The sequence below is a fragment of the Diadema antillarum genome, unplaced genomic scaffold (assembly GCF_040938485.1).
Source record: "Diadema antillarum isolate AM-2024a unplaced genomic scaffold, OU_Dant_1.0 seq00001905_RagTag, whole genome shotgun sequence".
NCBI classification, from domain to species: Eukaryota; Metazoa; Echinodermata; class Echinoidea; order Diadematoida; family Diadematidae; genus Diadema; species Diadema antillarum.
The window spans coordinates 438,711-458,499 of NW_027272571.1; the positions used below are offsets into that span (position 1 = coordinate 438,711).

A 19,789-nucleotide genomic window follows, 5' to 3' on the forward strand; every position below is an offset into this window, starting at 1 on the left:
TAAAATCAACCACTTGCATCTGTTGTATAAGTCTGCCTCAGGGAAAGAGAGTTGGATTTGCCAGGGAAAATCACTGAGGTGAAATTAAAACACAGACATTTCCCAGCTAACACTGTTGTCTTGTTTGCACACACAAGATAACTTCTCACTTCATCTCTAAAAGGTTCCCACAGTTTGAGTGATCATGGTCATTGATCTTTCCAACCATGGACACACATTATGTACATGTATGGCACACTGGCCTGTACAACCACAGACTGCTACATGTAGCTTGTAGCTTTTCAAATGTACACTGTCTCTATTTCGTCTTGAGAATCACACTGTTATTTTCTATGGCAACATTTTTTAGCACAGATATTTTTTTTCCCAAATGAGAGAATACATTTTCAGCAGTTGTTACTTTGCAATCGACACATAAGCAGACCTCCAAGCATGCCTGAATTGTGTTAATATTTCTGTTGGGTTTCTTTTCTACTGAATTCAACTTCATTCTTAGCTTTTCCAATGGCAAAAAGCAAAACAAAATAAAAACAAAAACAAAACATAACAAAAACAGTTTGTCATCAACTTATTTTTCATTATATGTAGAGTATTGGTCAAGATGATACTCACATACCCGAACAATCCCATTCGGTATTATTATTTTTTTTTTTTGATAAATGAATAAATAGAGACACAAGAAATATCCAAAGAAGAGCAGCATGAATATACAGTTCAGTGCAACAAAATTCTGTGACAAAATTACCACTGGACTTAATGAGTTAAAGGGATAGTACAGTATTGGTGGAGATGAGAATTGGGCTTTTAACTTTTAGCAAGATACCAAGAAAACACTTACGAAATAGTACAGCGCATACCATTTTAGGAGGAATTCAAAGTTTATTCGATGAAAATCGAGTTTGGAATGACTGAAACATTAAAAAACAAAGTAAAACAAAGCGATCGTAATAAAGTGTGGGTCCCACACTTTACTAGAATTGCTCTGTTTTGGATATCTCACCCATTTCAAAACCAATTTTCATCAAATAAACGTGGAATTCCTCGTGGAATTACACGCTCTTTCATATTTCACAAGAGGTTTCTCATTATCTCACCAAAAAATGTTAGAAACCTGACATTAGGTCTCATCCAAAACTATACGATCCCTTTAAGGAACAGGCTATACAATACACTTAAAGTATAATACTCTTGGAAGAGATCAATTGTTTCCGCAACTATGACCTCTTGCCCCAATCAAACTGCAGTGCACCAGAACAAATAAAATGTGCATCACAATCTTCAGAGGATGATAAGGTCCAATAAAATATAGATAATGATGAGTTCTACAATATGATTCAGCCACAATACTAGACTGCTAGTGACTCAAAGTGGACTCTGAACTATCCTAGTGCATTATAATGGCACTAGAAAATGTAACATGCATGTACACCTGGCACTGCTCTGAGGAAAACTGCAGCTGGTAGAAAAATTTATGATGTACCTGTACAAGTGTACTGTAAGCAGAACATACATGTACCAACAAATCATGATGGTTTATTCATTGCAGTGAACTACATGCAAACAGAGTTTAGGGGCGAAAGTTTTACATGTCTAAGTGTCATTCTACATTTACGTAGATCATTAGGTCGAGAAGAGACATTTACTGTACTACCACTCTCTTAATGTCAACTCATTTGAAACATGAATTGTCCAGTATGTGTACTTGTGAATAAAATAGGGGAATACAATGTCCATTGATCTCATTAATGCATACATCCTGAACATTTCAGATTTGAAATGCATCTAGCGATCTAAATTTTATGAAATTTCAATCAAACAGATTACAGCATACCCTGTGGCATACATTTACTGTTTATACAATCTTATAGTTCAAAACAGTAGGTTAAGCTTTTACAAAATATTCCAGAAAAGCTGCCAATAAAATGAAAAATACAGAACATACTCCCAGTGACACACAGGTAATAGTAGAAAAGATACAGTCTGCTGGCTACCGAATTTTAGAAAGATGGTCATGAATAATGGAAGGATTATATCGCATACAGCAGAAAGCACAGTATCTGTAATAGCACTAACAACAATCTTTAGTGTAACACCATATTGTAAATGTTACATTGAGACTAGATATGACTTGCCATTCCTTATATATAAGTACCTGGTATGCTAAACATAGTGTATGAATTAGCAAATACCCTAAGAGATTTACACACACAATCAATGCATTCATGCAATGCAGAAATCTGCTCATCCATCAATAATGGAGGAATTTTGCTTTAAAAAAATAAATTAATAAAAAAAAAAAAAATATATATATATATATATATATATGGGCCGTGACGCGAGAAAAGGGCCCTTAGCGCCGCTGCGCGCAAACGCCAGAAAACGGCGCGGAAGTTTGACAAAGCAATACGCGCAAAAAAGATCAACCTGCTAACTGCGCGCACATCCATAGACGCATCTAAAAAGTGACAGGATTTGGACAAAACATGCTTTTTTTTTGAATGTCGTAATGGGGTCATTTAGGATTGGAATTTCAGAAAAAGGTTTTCATATTTAAATACGTCAGAGTTCCTTCTACAATGTGGAGGTGAAAACTCATTTTCGGTATTTAATGCCCTAAGGGCCCTTTTCTCGCGTCACGGCCCATATATATATATATATATATATATATATATAGATTTGTTGTTGTTGTTGTTGTTTGCAATTGTATATTTTTTTCTCTATGAGGGGACTGCATTCTACAAGCTCTGCTTTTTAGCAGTCCCCTCCATTTCCAGCAATATTGTTTATGCATTTACCACAGTGACATAACAGTTATTTGTATCTCTGTTGATAATTTACCTGTATCTCTTTTACAATGTTATTCTGTTCATCGCATTGTGGTACTGACTTCATGACGTCTGTGTTTATGAGCGTTTCTTTGTATTTCTTATTATTTGTTTGTTGGAAGTGAAATAAATAAACTTGAACTTGAATATATATATATATATATATATACATAACTGGCACCTCCTAATTCTGTTGCATCTCTTGATTTCAGAGTTATTTTTTGATTGATAAAAACTACTTAAATCTGAACAAATCATAATTCAAAAACAAAACATGCCAATCATTCCGGTGAGTTCACTCTTTTGTAGCCAATTTAAGGGTCACTTAAATCTAGTAGTGCAGAGGCTTTTGATAATTCTGCAAATCAAACTGAATGATGGCATATCACCAAGATATGCCTAAAAATGAAAAATTAATTCTCAATAAACTTTTAAAACACTTATAACAAAGATTTTTAAAAAAAATAGAAAGATAGAACAGCAAACCAGAAAAATGTGGTCTCTGGGACTTGTGGGATAAAGAAAAAGTCTTGTGACTTGATCATTTACCTTGGATGACAAAAACTTGAGTGCCTTGTTGATGTTTTCCATCTTCTGCACCCTCAGCTTGCCATGGTTGGGTCTACCGACCGACTCCCCGGACAGCACCTCTAGGAGTCTCATCAGGATCTTGCCATCATGGAGATCTTCAAACAGATTACTGATGTGGAGGTTTGCCTGGGTAAGCAAGGGAAGAATAGAACAATGTGCATATTTTTTTATACCATTGAAGAGACTACGCCTGGACCAACTGGACCCCACGGAAGGGTATTGCAGCTGAACATGGGCTATCCAGCCATCTTCTCAGATGGAAGTGGAAAAAAAAAATCTCCCAAGGGTAAATGAAACTTTGTGAGAGATGAATATTAGTATGTAACTATTTAACCACACCAGTCCGTTCCCACTCATTCAAATCCTCTCGAGCTACAAATCATATTTTGATATGAGATACATTCGTATGTACATGTATATAATGCCCTAATGACTCCTATATTGGCAAAGCCTGTACCACAAGATTTCGGTCCTGATTCAGTAACCACAAGTGTTCGATCAGACAAGGCTGTACAGGCTTCTAAAGCAGCTGAACATTTCAACTTGGCAAAACCTTCTTTGCATGAACACCTAATGGTCTGCTTGTTTAGTGGACAGTACAAAACTGCAGATAAGAGAAACTGGGCAAACTCCAAGCCAGTAATTGTGAAAAAAAAAAGTCCTGATGTCACCGTTGTAAAACCATTGCACCATGACTCCTCATTTCATTGACAAACTGTTTGTATTTCACTACACTTTCTCCACAGCATCATCAATCTTCTCCCCACTCTGCTAAGATACAGCATACATCTAGGATGTTGCATTCTTTTGTATCTTCTAAAACCAGAAAGGCAAGACTCTTTACGAAAAGTCATGGGATTTCAAACAAACTCAGCAGGTAATTTTGTGTGCAAAACAAATGACAGAAACATACAATCATGAATATGATATAAAATCATGCAAGAGATGTCAGTCACATGATCAACATAGTCATTTTGATATGTTATGAGCAGAAACATTCATACTACAGCATTGATATCTAAATCAAGACAATGTTTTGTTGCACTATTGTAAAAGTAACAGCAATAATAAAATACAAAGTAACACCTCTGCCATTAAGCTTCATTTTGCCACAGTGGATCTGAACAGGCTGACGGTAGTTAAGCTGATAAACCAATGATGTTTCTCGGCTTCGCCAAGACTTTCACATATCTGCTGCTTTAATGCCATCATGCCACTGCAATCCAAAACAGCTTTCTCTCCTTATCGCTTTGGGTAAATTCTTCAAGAAACACAGCAAGACATTCAATTGCAGGAGTACCTTGGACAAGTGTGAGTTGATCCACTTGGTGAAGGTCTTCTTCTGGATGGTGATGCGCTCCTCCTGTAGTGCCTGTATCCGCCCCTTCTCAAAATGGCTGGCCCCCTGGCCAGATCCAACAGAGGCCATGATCTCTATGCCCACTCCTCCTCTCTGGTGAAGGAGAGGAACAGATACATTGTGGATCATAAACTAAGACATTGAATGGTTCATGGAATTTTCTTAATTAATGGAAATGTCCCCTGTTAGTTACTCTTCATGACTTGCTATACCAAGGCTCCACAATAACTTTTTTGGTATGTGTGTGTGAGTGTGACCCATTTGGGCCACCTAAATCATCAAATTTATTTATTTATTTATTTATTTATTTATTTATTTTATTATTTTTTTTTTTTGGGGGGGGGGGGGGGGCCGACAAGGGATTTAGTGATCGGAAGGAATTAAAAATATAACCATGATAACAAAATAAAGTAATCTCATAAAACATCCATATACCAGATAAAATGATAGAATCATGATAATAATGCATAGGCCTACATGTACATGTGAAACTGGTACAACAGGTACAATGAAGACAAAGTGCTTGAAGCTGAACTACCAATGATGCATGTACCATGAAGAAGAAAGAGAAAAACATACATACATGAGCAGCAATTTATTCTCTCCTTTTCTGGATGAAAACAACACATAAAACAATACAAACAGTAAGGCCCTACAGTACAGTACACACTTATAAATCTTTACTGGCCCAGATGGGCCCCCCCAAATCAAAAGAAAACCGCCCATAATTTGACCATAACGCCGTCCAAAATTTGAACACCTGCTACATGTAGAAATCTATGCTTTTGCAAGTGGTTAAATTTTTAGCACAGGAGGTCAAACTTTGAAGTTTATTTGGAGTGGGTTTCTTACATTACGACAAATGTTTGATTTTGATTAACATGATTAAGAAAAAAAATAAGAACAATGATACACTTAGTCTTACACTGTATGTTATTGTTACTAAACATAAGTCTAGTTAATATCTAGGCTTCATCTCGACAACACTCAAAGGACAAGTTCACCTTCATAAACATAAGGATTGAGAGAATGCAACAATAATAGTAGAACACATCAGTGAAATTTTGACGAAAATTGGACAATCGATGCAAAAGTTATGAATTTTTTAAATTTTTGTGTTGGAACCGCTGGATGAGGAGACTACTACAGCTTGTGAGTCATATTTATGCGTATAACAGTATAAAGAAAATGTAAAAGAAAATTCAACATATTTTCACTTTTCTCGCATAATAAAGGAGCTCTTGACTTGCCTCTTTCTAAAGGCAGGGGGAATAATATTACCTATAACATTTGTCGGTAACGAGTCAGGGGAATGTGTATTTTTTTCAAAAGATGGAATTTTGTGAAATTCTCTTTATATTTTCCTTATATTGTTGTACGCATGTGACATCTAAGTTATTCATACACTGCAGTAGTCTTCTCATCCAGCGGTTACTGCACAAAAACTTCAAAAATTCATAACTGATGTGTTCTACTAATATTGCTACATTCTCTCAATCCTTATGTTTATGAAGGTGAACTTGTCCTTTAGTAAGTATTCTTGTACAGGCTTTCAGAATGTGTAATTATGATAAACGATGATTAGGCCTAATAGTCTATAGTATATGGCTATGACTTTAGTTATGTGACATTAAAACTGTGGAGTGTGGATATGTGTTCTGTTGTTGCACATCAAAATGTTAATTATTGTCATTTTTGAAAATTCTACGGCTTTACCATTCTCAGGCCACCATCATCATGGCCATACTAGAACCCCTAGTCTTTACTATTACTACAATCTTTAGTACAAAGTAATGTTTATGGTAAGATTGTGAAGCAGACGCGCTCAAAATTAGCTGGTATATCAATATAAAACCGCATTAAAAAAAAAAAAAAAAAAAAAAAAAACGTTTGTTATGAGTTCCGTGTGTGGAGGTGTGCGAGTGTTCACTGCACCGCTAAGGAGCCAGCCAGCCGGCCTACGCCCGCCAGGAAGCCATAGCATGCATAGGAATAGGATCGTCGGGTATAGCAAACAGACGCTAACGCGAACGTCCGTCTTGAAACGGATCGTGTTAAAAGAGTCACTTCAGGCAATTACTTACATTTGGTAAATGTACTCCTTTATACCATAGTTGTGCCCATTGATCCTCCTCTTTGCGCCACGATCAATTAGGAGAGAACCCACTCACTCAATCGAGATTTATAATACTTCAGGATTGCAGAAAGTACGAAACGTCGCCTGCAACACGAACTAACTGCACTGCGTAACCACTGTAAACCATTTTAGTTGCAACTAAAAGTGCTACTTAAGATGTAGTCTTTCGTCTGTACATACATGAATCGTTCCTTTGCACCGAGTTCGATAACCAAGGGAGATGACACAACTCCCTCGACAGTCATTATCTTAGGTACATGCACGAAATACCTGTGCTACTGTGTATTGAGTAGGACAGGGGTAGGAATAAATGTCGAGTTTGTAATAATCAGTTTACCATAGACAGATTAATGGAAGAGGTAGAATAGTGTAAATGGACGTGCTATTGTTGTTTATAGAAAAAAAAAACACCTCAGAATCAGTGATAGGCTATCCTTTGCGTGTCAAGTTATTGGAATTTGTACGAGATGCACAATTATATGGATTGACCAAAAAAAAAAAAAAGATGAAAAAAAAAAAACCACGCACGTGTTTTCTCTGTTACTTTTATATGACCAATGAATAGTTCAGATGATACAGCTTTAGTTCGATCCTCAAAATATTGCCATCATCTACGATCTTTCATGACCATTTACAGTATGACCGAGGAGATTGGACTTACAACTGACTCATTCCACGTTGCACCCATGTTCGATGCCACTACTCAAAATATTTGAAGTACAGTAAAAAAAGTGCCACACTGGGTCTGCACAACGCAGATAAGAAGACGATTGATTCATCATCGCCTAATGACCAGCCACTCTCAAAGGAAGGTGTTTTTGTGATGTATAATTAGGCCTACTTTTCGCTATCCCTATATACCTTTAAGAGATGTGCTCAATCGTAAAGAGACTATGATGCCCGAAATATAATGTTTACAGCTTAATATTGATGAAATAAGAATTATAGTTACTCGACAACTCACTAATCTGACACATTGATTTATCAAGAACTCGAATACTCGAATCGATGTTAATACTCGAAGATTGATTACCATATCAATATTATTGTCGGAATTAAGCGGAAAAGTCATAAAAATCGGCTGTCTATAGGAGCTCTTTCCCAGAAGGGTACAGTTTCAAACACTTTCACAACATACAGCACTGATTTACACTTTTGCATAGATTTTCTGGACGTTATCGACCTCTGTCTCATATAATTATAATCTAACATTATCCTCGGAAATTTCATTTCACTTTGTGAATAAACAAGCAAAATATACCCGATTTTATTAGAGTTCAAGAATCAAGATGATTTTCAGATTGCTCAGAAAGAAGGAGACATCAAAATAATGCCAAGATCAAAGGCACGCATGCACCAGTGGATTGTGTGTGTGTGTGTGTGTGTGTGTGTGTGTGTGTGTGTGTGTGTGTGTGTTTGTGTGTGTGTGTGTGTGTGTGTGTGTGTGTGTGTGTGTGTGTGCAGTCATAGCGAACTGATGTTGTTTTAGTAGGTCCTAACAGCCAGTTGGAACCCCAGACTCCAACTCCTGCAGGGGGGCATTTCATGAAGGAACTTGTCGGATAAAATATCTGACAAGTCAATTATATCCGACAAGTTTTGAAAAATTCTTTTGTCTGATTGGCTGATTTCTCTGAACTTGTCGGATATAATTGACTTGTCAGATATTTTATCCGACAAGTTCCTTCATGAAATGCCCCCCTGAACCTCCTTGAATCTCCTGATTTCTGTGAAGGAATAGACAGTTGGTGTTGCCGGGTTCCGTCTAAAGAGGGCGGAACATTCGAGACTTCACCATTGGAGATAACTTACGAGCTGTGCTCGATAAAGCGCCAAGTCAAAGAGATTTTTCTCACTACACATTATAAGCTCTTTGCGCCAAGACCAACTTCTTCTACAACACTTTATAACAGATAACATGCATGCATGTGATGAAGACTTTGTTCGCAAAAACCGATAAGTCCATTTTGAAGATTTTGAAGTACGGTCTCTGTCATAAAGTACAAAATAATACCTTTTAAATTATATATTGGTCACTACTTATACAGAAGGTAAATTTTTTAAGTTATGGTCAAAAGAAGCAAAAATTTTCTTATACTTCTCTTTATTTTTCTTGACCTTTAATCGCAAATATCTCCATTTGGCAAATATGGACTTATCGGTTTTTGCAAACAAACTCTTCGTATGTATGTATGTATGCAATTATCATACATGCATAATTATAATCTGTTCTTAGACTACAATTAGCAATGGTTTTTGCTTTGAAATATGCGTATTTTAGCGCAAGTGTCTAAATTTTAATGAAACATAATTCGTGGGAAAGACATTTTTTTTTTTAAACCTAAATTCAAGCACACGCAAAATGGACATCTTTTCTTCTTTTTTTTTCCTTTTTTTTGCAGTAAATATCCTTTTACTTTAATGAATGATAAAGCCCTCGGGGAATTTCATCAAGTGTTTCGTCCGTGACTTTCACTGACAATATTTTTGCTCTCAGACAATCAGAAGTAAGGATTCAGTACAGCTTAAAACTACTCAGTCGTTTGACCTGTCACTGACAAGTTTCATGAAACGCTGCCAGAGAGGCGGTACTACGCCCTCTGACGTTTACTTTGGAATAGTTTATTTGTTATTCATTTTCATTTGAGAAATTTGGCTGGTAGTCCATATTCAGCTGCACTATACCTCGTCTTCCATGGTGGGGTCCACTAAGTCTTGGATGTGAAGCAGACCATTTCAAGTATCAAGTATGGTTGTTTTGCCTTCAGAAAAGAAAAAACTCCTCACTGTTATGATACCTAAAGTTTTCGGACATGTAATTCTCCACAGATTATTGAATTTTCTTACACCCTTACACTTTTAATGAATGTTTCATTGTTCTGCATTCACTGCATTTACATGTTTGCAAAAAGAAACATCCAGAGTTGATTTTGACGAGAATATAACAAAACAAAACAAAACTATATGGAAGTTTCCTTTAATTTAGATACGCATAAGAAAGTTATGGGACTGAAGAGTTTCACAAATTTCCCCGGAGCAGTTTTAGTCAGAGTCACATAAAATGGATCGGTAATGACTGTGTTATATCATGTAGCCTACATTGTATGTATGCATCTGTATTAATGTATGTATTACGTATTTTTTGCATGCATAAAATATATGTAGGCCCTATATGTAAATTAATGTCGACCTAGGTGAATATAAAATGATAATTACGTATGTGAGTATAGTATCATGAATGTGTGTCTTATATGTATACCTCTAACATTTGTTCATCAATCTTTAGTGGCATAATACATCAAAATAATGGATAATATTACTATTACCCTACAGCATTGTATAGGCATGCATGTGTGTAACATTGTGTTGTGCAACGTGTTGATGGATGCCGAAATTTCCTCATCACCAACTTTATTCTATAATAATTATATCATTATATCATTAGTTTACGAAAGGTGTCTGATCAAAGTGCAAATTCCTCACCATGATTTTGTTATGTCTGAGTTGGGAATGAAGTAAAACAAGCAGAATTGTAAACTTTTCATCTTTATTTTGACCGTACAAAGACAATTTAGCAACAACAACAACAAAAAAGTCGCATCAAGTTTTGACGAAGAGATGGCAGCGACCAGAATATTAGACAACAATGATGAGATGATGGCCTCATAAAACCTCCCATTGACTTTCACTTTATGGACACCAGAGTTTTCGCGAAATTTTGACATAGATTCTAAAAGGAATGCATGCACGAGTTTTATCAAGCTTGTGTCAATGGAGCAACCCCCGAAATTCCAATGATCAGTGCCCATAACCACACTAAATGGGAGTGTCTTAGTGACTTTATTAAAATATAACGTCAGAACCTGCAGTAGTGTTCTTACGTATAAATATATAGGCCTACGTGGTTGCAACCGAACAATGTCATCATATTGGGGGAAAAAATCTAAATCTTGGAATTTTCATTAGATAATGCCATACACTTCGCACAAGATTTTAATAAAACACTTACACTTCTGTTTGTCTGGTTTTACTGTATGTAGGCCTATTAAAAAAAAAAAGTCAACTTGAATATGGCGTTGATTTACACTCTTCAAGGAAATGTCTGATTTCATTCAATCCGGTATATGTAGCCCTACGTGTTGGGGAGGGGAGAGTCTTCGAGTGTTTATTTGTTGTTTTTCCATATACCTTAGGTATAGCCTATCATCTAGGCTAATTGGGAGGTCCTCATCTCAAGGTTCAAAGCTTTCAACAAGAACACAATGTGATGCTCAGTGATGCATGCTCCGTTGCATCTTCATAATAATACGTCAATGTGCCATTGTGGATGTCGCGGCACTTCTCTACAGGATTAAGTTACTGAAGTATGTGAGGTTGGGAAAAGTGTACGAGGTTACAAAGTCCAACAGAAAACACCGGAGGTAGATGGGGTCAATAGCAGGGTCTTGACCGCAAGTTGGTGTTAAATAGGCCAACCCGCTCATGAACGTATACGTACTTGTGTGTATATCAATGTGCTGTCTCGACTTCGTGATCAGTACTGGTATGTTCCCCGAACGTGCTGTCAATGGAATTGCTAGTCTTGTCGAAATCACTGCGGACTACTGATACAGGTAAATTCAAGTGATTGATTTCATCATGAGATAGTTTGAGCGGATGAGCAATTCAGATTGAGTTTGATGATCATTACCCATTTTGCTATATAATGAGATGGTCTGAGTCGGCGTGTTGTGCCCTTGACCGTCCATAATATCACTGGATGACTGTATACATCAGACGCTAGTGGACACTTCCACAAAAGCTTTCAAGCAAGAGATGAGATTGAATTGACAAGGACGTGCGACTGACATTATTATCATGGAGGAGGTATTGTTGACACATTATTTATGTTTCTTTTTATAACACCACGATAAAAGCACACTAAAAATGACCTTTGCAAGTTTTGATGACTTGAGCAAACGCAGTGCAGACTGAACAATGCTGAATAGACTCGGTACTATATACACTGGATGTCTCGGTGAATTATTTACTTATTTATTGTTGTTTTTAACGGCATGAAGTTCGATTAGTGACCTTCCCAAAGGTTTAAGTCTTTTAATGTTATTGGAAGTGCATTGCGTTTACTTCAGTATTGGTCGACAACTCGCCCATGAGGGGCCCATGGACGATGATGATAGCCAATTGACATCGCAAAAAAGCATGGTGCGAACCGAGCGAACTAGTGTTCCCTCTCACCCACAACCCACACAAGAAAACAAGCGCATGGTGCCTAATATACCCCTCGAGGTTTGAACGGTATCAACCATATTAGCACATTATTGTGCCGTACACTATACTTGAATGGATGAATGAGTACCATCGGAGTGAACTTCATAAAATAATGAAGTGGATATTTCTGTTGATTCTGTTGATACACTTGTGGAGAGATGTAGGCTAGTGGACGGACTGGCAGTTATGGTTTGGTCCGTTACTGGAATTTCTGGAAAGGTCAAGGTAAGCCTGTTGGTAACAACTTTCAGCACAATTTTATCAATACCAATACTGACAGTGTATAAGCAATATTCTTTGTTAAAAGAAGAGCCAAATGAATGCTTGAGTATGTTTACAGACGAAGCTTCATCATACATCTGCCTAAGAGACCTATACCTCAGGCTGCCATGGATGTGCGTTTATAAATTCAAACTCACCTATATGTAAGTATATGTTTGAAAAGGAAAGGATTAGAAGATGGCATCAGAAGATGAAGACTGGTTGGAGAGTAAAAAAGAAAAAGAGAAAGGTTAGACCTCGATCTAAATCTACAGTTGACAGTCAGGAAGAAAAAAAATGAGAAAAGGTAGTGTCCGTAATGAGACAGATATATCAACTAAATCCTCTCCAAAACGAGTTAGAAGCAAAGAGCAAGTATGACGATGGCCGTAAAGGGAAAAATGTCGGTGTCAGATTAGTCGGTCAAATTAGTGCAGCATTTACACAGAGCAATTGGGGAAGTGGAAAATAATATGTTCAAAGTGAATGAGAAAAAGCTGTTGAAAATAGCGTGTAAAGACGAAAAACAGGAGGAAAAAAAAATAGGTATTATTATATCAGTGAGCTGTTCAAAGTGAATGAGAAAAAGCTGTTGAAAATAGCGTGTAAAGACGAAAACAGGAGGAAAAAATAGGTATTATTATATCAGTGAGCTGGCCCCAGGGATCTCCGTCAAAGTAGAGAGAATACGATCAAAGGTAGTGAATGCAAGCGAGCCATACGCACAGAGTTCATGGTCGGATCACCGAAGAATAACTAAGAATTGTTGAAAGAAGTCATTCAGGTGAAGCAATGATTAAAAAAAAAAAGAAATAGATACATGGAGTACTATGTCCCACCCCTTCGAGCCTATTTTGACTCACAACAGATGCCTATGTACCTGTATCTGTCACATTTCTGTATCAGAAATAAAGAGTTTATGAATAATTATCAGAAATAAAGAGTTTATGAATAATTATGAACCCGGTAGCTCCCCTCACAAGGTGTTTCCAATGTCAACAATTCGGTATACGGACTTTTAATCCTGGAGCTCTCTCCCATACAGAACGCGCCCTCCCTGCCAGTATAAAATCTAAGTGGACACCCAGAACGCTGCCCAATACTAATGATCGAATCGCGTCCAAGCATTATGAAACTCAATAGCAACCATGATTGCGCAACCTCTGAGATAGCAGGACTTCCGACGAAGCTTTTGGGGCTAATATTTAGCAATTTCTTCATTACCCGATTATAAGGGGAATCGTGATATTACAGCATTATTTTACACATTTTCTTATGCACTTACGTCTTGTGTATATCTCTGAGTGAAAATCAACAGTTCTATCATAGCCATACAAGAACTTTTTTCACTTCAAATTTCACTTTGACTCCGATGTCAGTGGTGGTTGTGATGCCGTCCTGGTAGTGCATTGGGAGGGGGTGAGAGTTGCGTTTGAACACTAGTTTTTCTCAAGCCATATGAATGCTCTGAGAGCATTGTACAGCGCTGAACCGTGCCTTCGCGCGTAATACGAACAATAATCGGGGTCACAATCTTGAAGGAAGTCAAAACTCAAAGAGCAACGTGGATTGGATGAAAGCAGCAACATTAGTAGAACACATCATTCAAAGTTTGAAGAAAATCGGACAGTCGACTCAAAAGTTATGAATTTTTAAAGTTTTGGTGTTGTAGTGACTGGATAAGGAGACTAATAGAGTTCATGACGTCATGTGTGGACAACAATGAAATGTAAAGAGAATTCCACAAAAATTCATTTTTCGTGAAAATTACACATTCCATCAACTTGATACTGACATATTATGTTGAGGGTAGTATATTCCCCCTGCTTTTGAAAGCGGTTAGTCAAGTACTCTTTCATTACGCTAGAAAAGTGAAAGTTTGATGAATTATTTTCTTTATTTCTTTGTCCACACATGATGTCATGAACCTTAGTAGTCTTCTTATCCGTGGTTCCAACACCAAACTTTAAAAAATCATAACTTTTGCATCGATTGTCCGATTTTCCTCAAACTTTTTATGACGTGTTCTACCAATATTGCTGCTTTCACTCAATCCACTTTTCTCTTTGGGTTTTGGTTTCCTTTAAACAAACATCCATTTATTCCTGTATAAAATGGGACAAATTTCGGAGCGGACACGAAACAAGCGCACAATACTTTTGTTCTTATGTTGCTCTGTTTAGATTACCATTGTTATCACCTCCCTCCCCCTTTCTCTTTCTTTCTTATGTTTTTTTTCCCTTCCTGTATGTGTCATGTGAGAGTAGAAGTAGTACATTGTCCCGTTTTTGAATTTGAAACTCGGTCACTTTCATGCATATATCTCATTTCTTTCTCTTTTCTTAGGCTTCATGTCTCGTTCTCTCGTTCTTATATTAAGTTTGTCTAACCGAATGAAATGATGGCAGCGTCCGTAAGATCACGTCGGGGAGTGTCTCGAGACAGGTGGCGGTACTTGGTTCTGGCGGGAAAAGGAGGAGGAGACTTTCTGAACCTCGGCATGCAGAAAGCTTACGGCGTTTTGGTCCCTCACCTTGCCGCTCTCTTCGGGACAAAGTACGGGACCATCGGATTCATCCTATCCCTGGCAACTTCTCTGGGCTTCATGACATGTAGGTTCAACTTTACTTTGAAGTTATTAAATAAATTAGTCAGAAGAGACAAGATTTGAGACTTCTAATGGCATAGTTGTTTGAACAAAAGAAAGTGGATTTCAATTATACGTATACAAATTACTGTATGAGGCGATGACATCATGCATGAACTCACTCATTAACATATTCATATCTTTCTATCTCAAAAACTGCTCGGCGAAAATCAGCGAAACTTCATATAATTTCATAACTTCTGTGATTTGTATTCGACTTTGATCAAAGTTTCGCCTTTGTGCTTGTAAGATTGTACCTGGGGTTCCTAAAATGTTCAAACTAACGTTTATCTGTTCCGGAATTTTCCTTATTTAAGAGTCTCCTCTCATTGGGAGTAACTTACTAAAAAACATTCAAAACTTTAAAAAACATTGAAGACAAATTTGATTGGACGGTCTAAGTAAATGTAACATGGATTTTAATAGAGTCATCCCACGAGCTGGACATTGAAGAAAAGGTTCGTGAGATTTGCACCCACGAGTCATACAGCCGACGCGTCACACAGACACCAAGTAAAGCAGGTCCACGAGCCAGACACGAGGCAACTAGATTTTAACTCGTCACTGGGAAGAGTTATGGCCCAGTCACAATTTCGGCGATCTGTCGGGGATTAGTTTTGGCCGGGGGTCGCCGTAGAAAATAAAGAATCCTTGAACAATCCTAGCAACAATCCTAATAAAAGTGGAGCAGTCACATTGTCTCATTTTTTTTCAAGGATTTTGATCCGGTTTTGTCGAAAAATCGTGGGATTAGCCTCCGATCGCCTCCGATTGCATCGGACGCGATCGGAGACGATATCTGCGATCTTCTTTTGGTGCTCCCCTTGACATCTTCAAAATCTTCTGTCACAGCCTCCTGCAGCAAGAGCGTCTCAAACTTTTAGCGATCCGGTCGGAGGCGCCCTTATATACACGGCGATTTACTACGATTCCACCGTACGAATCGTCGGAGACGATCACAGAAAGCGTACGAATCGTCGCAGGGCGCCTCCGATTCAGTCGGAGGACGCCGGAGACTACTCGCAGACATTGAATCTCAACCTGAATTTCCAATCCCACACAGAATCTTGCGACTAGTCTCAGATTTTTCGGAGGACGCCTCCGATTAATCGGAGGGCATCGTAGGTCATCGGATATTGTGTCTGGGATGCCAAAAATGGGTTTAAAATCTTGCGAGCAATCTTGCAATCTTAAGTTCAAAGTTAGGGACCGCGACGGGTGTGGCGATGCCTAAAAAATCTGCGACAAGCCACAGGCGTCCGGAGAGCGCCTCCGACGGGCGCAGAATCGTGAGATCTGTCTGAAGATTTTGTTAAAATTTCCCGGCTTTTCCCCATCGCCGACGCATCGCAACTGATTTGTGACTGGCCCATTGAGCCCGCCGCACACTATACGACTCACGACTATACAACTGACAGACTTTCGATCCGAAATTAAACACAATAGCCTCAGAATAAACACGCTTGTTTATTTCAGATCCAAAATCTTTCAGCCGAATAGTCATGAGTCGCATAGTGTGCGGCGGGCTTTAGATGATACGAAGAAAGGAAAACAAAAGACATGGAATATGTAGGGTGTGTGTGTGTGTGTGTGTGTGTGTGTGTGAGTGTGTAATTGTGCATGTTGCTTTATAAGTACTGTACATATATTCGAAGCAATGATTTCTACTTACATTATATAGGCCAACTCCACGGTTCACATTAAATGCTTTTGGCAGCAGGTTAGGTAAAGTAGGTACATTATTTAAATATAACAGGCAACTTCATTATCAAAAAAGAATAGAGACCTATCATACATCATTTTGATTCATTTTTAAAATGAAAATTGTGCACATTCATTTGAAACAGAATAAACTAATTTGAGTAAGAATTAGTCAAAAGAACAAAAGATGCATTCAAATTAATTTCAAATTTAGCATCGGTGTCACTACAATTGTCTTCATTTGTTTTTATTTCGTACAGCAATATATTGTAACAAAATTTCGCGTCGGGAAATTGACGAAATTTCGCTATCAGTTACTTATAGTGTAATCAAGGATGTATTGCAAACGACACCATGCAAAAGGGGTCCATGGGCTCGAATATGCACTAATGTAATGTCGAGGTCATATGCCATTTTGCCTCTGTCGAGCTCATGAGCCCCTTTTGCCTAAGTCGAGCTCGTAGGCCTTATTTGCCTAGCGTCTAGCTCGCGGGCCTTATTTGCCTATAGTGCCTAGCTCAGGGGTCTATCTTATTTGTTGTCGAGCTAGAGGACCTTGTTCACTTAGTATCTAGCTCATGGGCTATATGACTCGTGGGCTATATGACTCTTGGGCAGTTATGACTCGTGAGTGTCGAGCGCATGACATGCCGAAATTTTAACTTGGTCCTGCCCTTGTCACTCTTTATGGAGAATGTTACTTTTTTTCTCTCATCAAGGTCCACTCGTATTTGCTCTTGCACGTCGAGTGAATCGAAGGGCGTTGGCTATGACCAGCAGTCTCTTAGCAGGTCTTGCCATCATGATCTCTGCCTTCGTTCATTCGGCTCTGTGGTTCGGCGTCGCGATGGTTGTCGTTGGTAAGTTCCGCGTGAATTTCCTTCCCTGTGTAAGTTATAAGCTTGTTTAGTAAGTCCGTCTTCCCTGACCAAATGATACGTGGAAACATGCCATTCATTGGTATTTGCAAAACGTTGTACATTGTATTTACACACTGAGCTGGTCTATACTAAAAGGAGCAAGCATCTTTTGGTGTCTTGCCACAGGTCACTTCTGTTGCTAGAAGTAAGGAAAATATGCTATTCAGAAGATAAGATGATTAAAGAAAAACGTTTGAACACAAAGAGCAAACTAGCTACATATAAGTTTTTTTTTTTTCAATGACAACTAAAAGAGAAGGTCTATACTGTCGTAAATACACTGTGGTTTAAAAAAAAAAAACTCTATTGAAATCTGACAAACGCGTTTCAGATTTTTTTTCTCTCTCTCTTTTCGTTGCTTCTCCAAGGTATCTTCGGTTCACCCATAACTCAAGTTGGAACCGAAACACTCCAGCAGTATTTTGGTGAGCGATTCGGCAGCATGAACTCGCTGTGCATGGCATGTAGCTCGGTCGGTGGTATGATCCTTCCGTTGATTGTAGCACACACCTTGAAATCCTACGGACTCGAAGGCACCTTGCTGATTCTCGGAGCCATCTTCCTACACACGGTGCCCGCGGCGGAGACTTTCAAAACTCCTCCTGACGTGGAACGGACCCACAGATCTTTCAGGAGGCTGACGAAAAATGACCGACCCGCGAATTCCGTTGTATTTCACCAGAGCTCATCGGAATTAGTCGATCTCGCTGTACCGAAAAACAGGGGTGAACAGAACTCGTGGTACAAATCGTGCTTGCACGCAGTGATTGAGGAATGGCCATTTATCGTACTTTTCTTGCCATGCAAATTCCTTATAGAGTTAGCGCTGTCTGGTTGGTCTCTCTTCATGGTGTCCTGCGCCGTATCCAAAGGACTAGATGAAACTACTTCGGCCTATCTTCCCTTCGCCGGTGCTGCTGGAGGACTGGTGAATCAGGCACTCTCTGCTCTCATATTGCACTGCAAACGAGAGTCAGCCGCCGTACTCTACGTCATCAACTGCAGCCTTGCAGGACTTGGCCTTATTCTCTATTCTACCGGATCGTCTTTAGCACATCTTGTGACGTGCTCCTTCTTCGTCGGATTCGGCGTCTTCGGTAGCTTACCTGCCAGCTTTGCCGTTCTGGATGTCTATGTGTCGGAAACAAATTTTCCGCGAATGCTCTCCTATTTTCTTTTCGCCACGGGGTCAGGGCTTCTCATTTCCGGATACGTAACAGGTGAGTGCTGCAACTTTGCCAAAGGTCGAGCACAATGCAGATTAACTTTGGCTAAAATGTTGTAACGATTTCATTATCATACTAACACACATCACCATTTATCTCATCTGTTCTCTTTTTTTTTCCAAAGGTACTGTGTACGACGTTACGGAATCATTCGATACAGCCTTCATTTCCATTGGAGTGTTCGCCTTCGTCTCTGCTCTTCTGACAATGTTGCTGATGCTTGTCAAGAGGTTTCGATAGAAGTGCCTGAAAGTCTGCTGTCTTACTCCTTCAAGAACTTGAGCCCTCTTTGTCCCTCATTTCCGGTCATCGTCCAGCGTCATTAGGTGTAGGTCCCCTATATTGTTCCGCCTGGGCAAGAATAACGGTTTCAGCTCGTTACTCCGAAGGCTCGTTATTCCGAAAGCTCGTTAATCCGAAAATAAGATAAGGTCCCTTTTTCCGAAGTTTCGTGATTCGAAAAATGAAATATGAGTGGTCATTCCCGAGGTTCGTTCATCCAAAAAACGAAATAAGGTTTGTAATTCCGAAGGTTCATTAGAACAGCACTGTCTTTGAATTTTCGGTATAACGAACCTTCGAAATAACAAACCTTATTTCAGTTTCGGATCGATTATCGAACCTCTGGATTAACGACCCTTATTTCACTTCTGGATTAACGAACCCTCGGAAAGACGATTCTCATTTCATTCTTTTTTTTTTAATCACAAAACTTTGGAATAAAGTCGAAATTTTCGGACCAATGAAGCCCTTCTTATTTTCGGATTAACGAACCCATGAGATAGGTATAGGGAAATTGCACGTTACGGAATAATGAACCTTCGGAATAACGAACCTCATTTCATAATCAGAT

General features: G+C 38.6%; 2 protein-coding genes across 2 annotated transcripts in view; one reads left to right on the forward strand and one right to left on the reverse strand.

The window, feature by feature from the left end:
• The window catches only part of LOC139713107 (spectrin beta chain-like), a 72,583-nt gene extending 67,738 nt beyond the window's left edge, over window positions 1–4,845 (reverse strand). The window contains exons 1-2 of the mRNA XM_071624863.1: window positions 4,717–4,845; window positions 3,375–3,542 (exon numbers count right to left, since the gene is read on the reverse strand). Coding sequence (XP_071480964.1) covers window positions 3,375–3,542; window positions 4,717–4,845 — 297 coding nt within the window. The remainder of the gene's footprint in view (window positions 1–3,374; window positions 3,543–4,716) is intronic.
• A 9,998-nt stretch (window positions 4,846–14,843) lies between these two features.
• On the forward strand, window positions 14,844–19,176 carry LOC139713108 (monocarboxylate transporter 2-like). The gene is made up of 4 exons (XM_071624864.1): window positions 14,844–15,054; window positions 17,510–17,650; window positions 18,079–18,930; window positions 19,061–19,176. Exons 1-4 carry the CDS (start codon window positions 14,844–14,846, stop codon window positions 19,174–19,176), a joined length of 1,320 nt encoding a protein of 439 aa, XP_071480965.1.
• The last annotated feature ends 613 nt before the right edge of the window (window positions 19,177–19,789 follow it).